Source organism: Buteo buteo, chromosome 9 (genome assembly GCF_964188355.1).
Source record: "Buteo buteo chromosome 9, bButBut1.hap1.1, whole genome shotgun sequence".
Lineage (NCBI taxonomy): Eukaryota > Metazoa > Chordata > Aves > Accipitriformes > Accipitridae > Buteo > Buteo buteo.
This window is the reverse complement of record NC_134179.1, coordinates 5,684,677-5,691,705: the sequence shown is the minus strand read 5'-3', so window position 1 is coordinate 5,691,705 and position 7,029 is coordinate 5,684,677. Positions and strand designations below refer to the sequence as shown.

Sequence of the window (7,029 nt, the reverse complement as noted above, 5' to 3'; positions counted from 1 at the left end):
TTCCAGATGCCTGAAGAAGGCAAGCTGTGTGCTGATCTGGTAGCATGTAGCAGACACCCACACGGCTGCCTGCTAACCCTGACCCATCACCCACCCCTCAGCTGCCACATCAGCCATCATCTCCAAGAAGCTGCAACCTTGTAAGTGCTCACAGCCCACTAGTTCCTCCCGTCTGCACCCCATGCTGCTTGCATTAGTGGCCCCACACACTTGCCCGCTTCCCAGCGGGCCATGAGAGCTTGTCCACAACGCTGTCCTGCAGGCACTGCCCTATCTGTGCCCCTGTGATGAAGTGACCCCACTTCAGTCCTGTTTTGTTGGTAACAGAGTTCCTGCTGTTCACATGCCCCGAGCCCTTTGTTTGCCCACCCCATCCCCACTTGAGTGAGGATTTTCCCCTCCCTTGCCGTTCCAAGTTTAAAGCTCTCCTTACCAGGTCAGCTGGCCTGCTAGCAGAGGTCACCTGAAGATGACTGGAGAGTGCTCCCTGCACCTCTCATCAGCAACGAGGGCACTGAATATACACCATAACAGCAAGCTTTTGGGTGGAGCAGAAGACATCCTCTTGCTGCCAGGAGTCACCAGGACAACCTTCACCATTGAGGGTGTTTCCACTTTTGAACCTGGCAGGTGCGTGCTCTGCCACCATAGTGGAAAGTTTGAGCTCTTGTAGGGTCTCAGAGATGATCCAGTTGATCTCTTTCATGCCCTCTCCAATGCCACGCAGCCTGCTGACCTCCTCCAGCAGCTCCTCCACTTGGCAGCACAGCTCCAAGACGTGTACAACTGCACACTTCTTGCGGGCTGTCAGCCAGGTGCAGCAGCCCCAGCAAGAGGCCCCAAGCACCCTCTGCAGCTCAGGGCTGGCCAGGCTGTGTCCTCCAGCATTGCAGGAAGAGTTGCTCCAATAGCTGCTGGGAACTGTGACCTTCATGTGCCAAGGACATGTGTGCTGCTCTGAGAAGAGGTGCTGGCAGTTTTTTGTTTTTTTTTTAAAAAAACCACCAAACCCACACAACCCCCCCCAAAACAGCTTACCTTTCTGCACAAACTGCTGCCTCCATCAGCTGCACTACAGTACCTGTGAGCTAAGCCTGGCTCTTATATAGGCTTCTGCCTTACACTGTCTAAGGGATGCTGGCCCCTCCCTAACCTGGGCTCAGCTGGAGCAGGGGCTTCAAGCACTCCTTCCTCAGAGGCAGCTGGCAGACCTCATCAGAATCAGCTGGAGCTTACTAGAAACTTGCCAGAAGTCAAGGTCTCCTGTGGCTCTCCTTCCCTTATCCTTGTCATTTCCTTATCCTCTTCCTCATCCTCCCCAGGTGGCAGCAGGCACACCCCCATGTTCCCCAGAGGGTTCCCAGCAGTCCCCCAATGGTCCCTGACAAAGTGTCCAGAAGACCAAGAGCATCTCAAAGAAAGCAGAGCCCAGAAACTGCTGTGCCAAGTGCTATGACTGTTAGCTGTGCTCCCCCACACCATGATAGGGACCAGAGGATGCTCCCAGCCCCCCCAACCTCTCATAGCCTTATCTCAAGAAAAGTAATTTTCCTCCTCCCGGAATAGACAGCGCCAGCCATCGATCTGCTCTGCGGCATTGTCTGCCCCCGGCCAGCTCCGCTTACAGAAAAGGCCATCGTCAACCCAAACAGACGCTTCCGCTGTAACCCAATCCTGCAGCTGGGGCTGGGAAGAGGAGCCTGCAAGGTGGCTAGCAGAGCCCCTCAGCACCCCAGGGGGGAGCGAGGCTTCACTCCTGGTCCCAGCACCTCCACAGGCCCTATGGGTTGGGGGTGGCTCTTGGTGCTGCTGGACTGTGCATCCCCCCCCCCCCCCAAGACCCACACAGCCAGGCAGGTTGCAGAGTGACATGCCCTTGGCCTCAGGTCCCTGCATGGTCCCCAGTCCTAGGGTGGGGAGCTGTGGGGCTGTGGGCAGCCCCCATGGCTGCTGCCAGGGTGCCCCAGCTCCCAGCCAAGGCAGGTGAGCAGGGCCACAGGATTTGGTCATCCCAGATGGGCTTGGCCACGGTCCTGGGGGCTCCACACAGCACTGCCTGGGGGGAGCTGGGGCAGAGGAGAGGTGGCTGGCCGGCCGCGTAAGGGGGGTCCTGGGCTGGTGATGGCCTGCGAGGTCCCGCTGGCGTGGCCAGGAGAAGAGCCCAGCCCAGCTGCCACCCCACGGCCGGGCAGAGCAGCCCGCTCCAGCAGCAGGGCCCGTTAAGGAGCTCGGCCCCGGGCCAAAAGCCCCCTCCCTGGCTGGTTCCCGCAGGGACCTATTTTGGGCAGGAATGAGGAAGCTCTTCATTCCCCTGCTAAAAATAGGGACCTTTCTCAGGGGCGGGTCACGGCGTTCACACTGGAGCGGGGGGGGGGGGCGGTGTCAGGCAGGAAGGGGTTCCCGCAAGCCCCGTCCCGGGAGCGCGGGGCCAGCACTACACCCCCGGGCCGGGGTCCCCGCCTCGCCCCGGGCAAGCCCGCTCCCACCGGGGTGGCCCTCGCGGCCACGGGACCCTCACGCCCAGCAAAGCGTCGGTCCTCTCCGTGAGCGTTATGTGCGTGTGTGGAGCGGGGGGGGGGGACGGACTGTCGCAGCGGCGTGCGCCCTCGCTAAGGGACGCCGATGCCTCCATCTAGTGGCTCCCGCTGGCCCTGCCGCCGCGGCGGAGACCCGGGACCGTGTCCCCCCCCCCCAGGCACAGCCCCGCCGGCCCCCTTCGCTGCTCCCGCGGGTCCCCAGCACCCGCGCAGCCCTGCTCCGCCGGCAGCAGCCTCCCCAGAGGGGTGCCGGCACCCCAGCGAGCCCGGCGCGGGTCCGGGTTCCCCCCCCCACCCCCGCCGCCCCGAGGAGCCGGCGGGACCTGGCACACACGCAGCAGGCACACGCGTGGCTGAGGAGCCCTTTATTGAGGGTACGGCCGAGGACCCCTTTAGTGAGGGTGAAGGAGGAGGGGGAGGCGGCGGGGCGGCCGGAGGGCAGGGAAGCGGGGCTGACGGGAAAGGCAGCCGGTAGCCCCGGGGCGTGCCAGGGCCGCGGCGGGACGGGCCCCTTGCCGTGCCAGCGGCCGGGTAGCCCGGGCTCGCCCCGCGCGTGGGAAGAAGCTGGCAGCGCGGGCCGGGGCTCCGTGCCCGTGCCAGCAGGGCTACGCCGCGGCCATGGCGAGTCACATCCGACAGCCGGGGGATCGCGGCTCCCTGGCGCGGGCGTCTTGCCCCAGAGCCGGGTGCCCGAGATAAGACTTGGCTCTTACGCAGCGCTGCTGAAGGGCTGCTCCCCGCCACCCCTGGGGCGGCAGAGGGGCCGCGTTCCTGCCCTGCGTGGGGCGGCAGCGGCGGAGCAGGGCGGGGGTGCCGGTGTCCCGGCTCCCGAGCGGCCGGACCCTGGCACCGCTCTCCCCGGGGCGCCGGTGGCTGGGAAGGGGCACGCGCCCTGGCCCCCCGCCGCAGCCGAGGGCAGCCTCAGGCGAAGACGGCGGAGTTTTGCCAGTAGGAGTAGACAAGGAAGCCGGTGAAGGTGCTGTCTGTCTTGACGCTGGCGTAGAAGCCGATGTAGTCCCCCACGCCCACCTGCACCCACACCTCGTCCTCGGGCTCCAGGCGGACCAAGGTGCCCCCCGAGAGCGAGGTGGGCTTGGGCCAGTTCCCGTAGTACTGGAAGAAGGAGGCGACGGACTGGCCGTTCTTCATGATGTCGAACTGGAGGCTGGCGCGGTAGACGGTGGCGTGGACGGCGAAGTAGTAGAGGCCGGGCACCTCGCAGGTGAACTTGCCCGTGGTGGGGTCGTAGTGGCCCTGCTCGTTGATGAGCACGACGTCGAAGCGGATGGGCTGATCGGCCAGCGGCGGGCTGCGAGACTCGGAGCGCTTGGCACTGAAGGCCGAGCGGGGGGCCACCGCGCACTCGCCCTGCGCCCCCTTCTCACCGTGCAGGCCATCCACGCCGGGGCTGCCCACCTCCCCGCGGGGACCGGGCGCTCCTGGGGCAGGCGGGAGGGGGACGGGGTTACCTCTAAGCCGTCGCCACCACCACAGCCCGCCGCCATCCAAGCCTCCCCCAGGCCCTCTGCCCAGCCCCAGTCCCACCAGGATTGCAAGCCTTCCACAGGACGCAGGTGGTGAATACCCACCACGGCCAGTGCTCTGCCTGGGGAAGCAGCACAAGTGGGGAAGGCTAGGTGCGCGTGATAAGTGGGCACAGTGACAAGAGAAATCCCCACGGGCTGGGAGAAACCCCAGCCCAGGAGCCAGGATGGGGACGATGCAGCCATATTCCAGGGACAGCTTGGGGGGCCCTCCTAAAGCGGGGGGTGGAAGAGAAGGATGGCAGTGGGGATGGGCAGAAATGCAGCTTTGCCAGTGGCGGGGAGCCGCTGCCTGTTGCAGGAGCACAGGGTCACCACAGACAGGACCGGAGGGGCGGTGGTGGCATGAAAGGGGCACTTTTGCACGATTCGCTCTTGGTTTGGCAATGTGGGGCTGTGCCAGCATGCAGGGCTCACCCCCTGACATGAGGGCATTCCCCACAGGCAGGGAAGAGCAGGTTCCCCTCCCCAGCCGGGATGTCTCCTTTCTTACCAGGAGGGCCCATCTCGCCCTTCTCTCCCGGCATCCCCATCGCCCCGTCCCGGCCATCTCGTCCATCTCTGCCTGGCAGACCCTGGGCCCCATGCAGGCCCGGGGTCCCTGGGATGCCCGGCTGCCCTGAGCACAGCCCAGGGATCTTGTTGTCTTCAATCTGCAATGAGCTGGTGATGAACCCGAGGAGGAAGAGGAGGAAGAACTGCTTCATCTCGTCTGCCGTGGAGGGGCTGGAAGGGGGCAGAGAAGGGTAACGGCTCTGGGGACCTCAGCGAAGAGGGCTGGGAAACATGCTTGCGGTGCTCAGCAGGGAGCGGGTGCGAGGGGTCAGCGGGGGACTGTTCCTCCCTTCTTTCCCCCTTTGCCTTTTCGGTTGCTCCCTACAGCAAGGCCTGACCGCTGGCCGCACCTGCCGCAGCATCCCCGTCGCCGGCTGTGCCGCCGCATCGTCCCGCAGCCCACCGGCGCGCCCCGCGGCGGGAGGGTTCGTGGGAGCGCTGGGGCCGGGGAGCTGGGGGGGAGCCGCGGCACGTGTGGGAGGCAGTAGCTCTGTGCGTGCGGTTGGGGGCTGTTCGGGGTGGGAGCTGCCACGTTGGCGGCGTGCCCGGCGATGGGTGTGCGTGGGGGTGCCGGCAGGGCACTGTTGGGGTGTCGGCTGGAGGGCAGCGGGTGAGCGGCAAGGCGGGCGTGGGGTGGGATTGTTGCGTCCAGGCAGCGCGCGGCCGGGCGGCAGCTCGGGGAGCGTGGGGCTGCGTCGTGGCCCAGCCCTTGGCAGCATCCCTGCTGCCGGCGGCTCCGCTCCACGCCCGGCCGAGTCCCTGGGGCACAGCTGTCTGGGGCTGCAGCATCCTCAGCAGTGCCGGACCACCCCGGTGCTGGGGACCACCCTGCTGCCCGGGCTGCCCCCAGCCCTTCCCACATCAGCACAGCGAGAGCGGAGCCCCGCGGCTGGCGCTGGCCCCCTCCCTGTGGCCTTGCCCCAGCAAAGCCGCTCTCTTCCCCCTCCTGGACGCGACGGCTGCAACAAAGAGGAAAAGGAGGAGAGAAGTGTCTCTCCTCCGCCCAGGCGCTGGAGCCAGGACCCCGGCGAGTCCCAGCTCCCCCCAGCGTGGGGCAGACAGAGCGGGGTAGCCCCACTCACTGCGATCCTGCGGCTCCTGCCCCGGCGCCTCGCTGCTCTCCGGCGTGGAAGGGCTGCGGCTCTTCCTGACCACTTCGCTCTGACGAAGGCCCTAGGAAAGGCAGCCTCTCCACCCCCCCCCTCCTCCTCACGTCTCTCCTCCCAAACTCCAAAGGAAATCAAGGGCCTTGGGAGCCAAAAGCTACAAGACAAGGGGAAAAAGAAAAATAATCCCATGGTGTCAGAAGTGCTGTAAGCAGGGGGAAGGGAGAGCGAGACAAACAGCCTGGCAAAGGGAGAGGAGGCACGGGCTGCAAGCCACCTCGGCTGAACACGTCTGGGCACCCGGGCAGCAGGACGGAGGGAAGGGAAATGGGAGGAAACAGGCAGCAGAGTGAAAGCGGAACAAGAGAAAGGCCGAGGGAGGGAAACCCGGCAAAGGCAGGCAGGGTTGGAGGAGCAGAAGGGAGAGGGGAGCCCTCGGGGCACGCAGGTCCCTTGACTGGCAGCCTCGGGGCTGTCCCTGGCAGCAGGGCTGAGGCAAGGGGTACAGCGGGGCGCACGCAGGCTAGCAGTGCCAGCCCCAGGAGCACCCACGGGGAGCTGCAGGAGCCAGCCGGGGGGTGCCGACGTAGGGCCCAGGGGCAGCGTGTGGGGCTGAGCGGGCAGGGATGTGCCAGGCAGCAGCAGGCAGGTGGAAGCGCAGGCAGAGCAGCACTGCGGCCATGCCGGGAAGCAGGGCTAGCCCTAGGTGACTGCGAGGCACGCGGCAAAGCTGGGACTGTGCCGGGGTTTCGAAGGCTTTCGAAGGCGCTCCTAGCTTGCCTTTAACTCGTTCCAGCATCGAGTGCGTCCAAGGGACACAGTCAGATGCCGGGCGGTGGGGCGGTCCTGTGGCTGGGGGGCAGTCCCCGTGCCCCGCAGCCAGCTTGCAGCAGCTGGGACATAGATGGAGCAAAGGAGCCGGGTGGGCTTGAGCTGCGAGGGCAGAGCGGTGCTGACCTGAGTGGGTCCTGCTCCCAGTAACCCCAGCCAGGCAGGGGCCTTTCCCATGCGCTCAGGGCGGCTGAGGGCAGTGGGAAGCATGGCAGCGCTGCTGGCTTTCTCCTCCCTGTGCAGGTGCCCGCAGCAGAGCGGGTGACATTGCCGGCTGAGCATTCCTGGCCCGGATGACCAGGGCCAGCCTGCGTGCTGGCAGGGAGCTGCCTGGCTTCTCTCTCCCAAGGTGTGAAGGGACTGTTATTTTTGGCCAGCTGCGAGCTGGTTTGTGGCCGCAGGATGTTGCCAGGCCTGTGGCCATCAGGGTGGCCTGAAGCCAGCACAGCCAGCTCA

General features: G+C 65.9%; 1 protein-coding gene across 1 annotated transcript; it reads right to left on the bottom strand.

Moving 5' to 3' along the window:
* Window positions 1–2,867: 2,867 nt before the first annotated feature.
* C1QTNF5 (C1q and TNF related 5) lies at window positions 2,868–5,869 on the bottom strand. The gene is made up of 3 exons (XM_075035070.1): window positions 5,719–5,869; window positions 4,575–4,807; window positions 2,868–3,976 (listed from the first exon to the last, which is right to left on the bottom strand). Exons 2-3 carry the CDS (start codon window positions 4,786–4,788, stop codon window positions 3,459–3,461), a joined length of 732 nt encoding a protein of 243 aa, XP_074891171.1. The 5' UTR covers window positions 4,789–4,807; window positions 5,719–5,869; the 3' UTR covers window positions 2,868–3,458.
* Window positions 5,870–7,029: the final 1,160 nt, after the last annotated feature.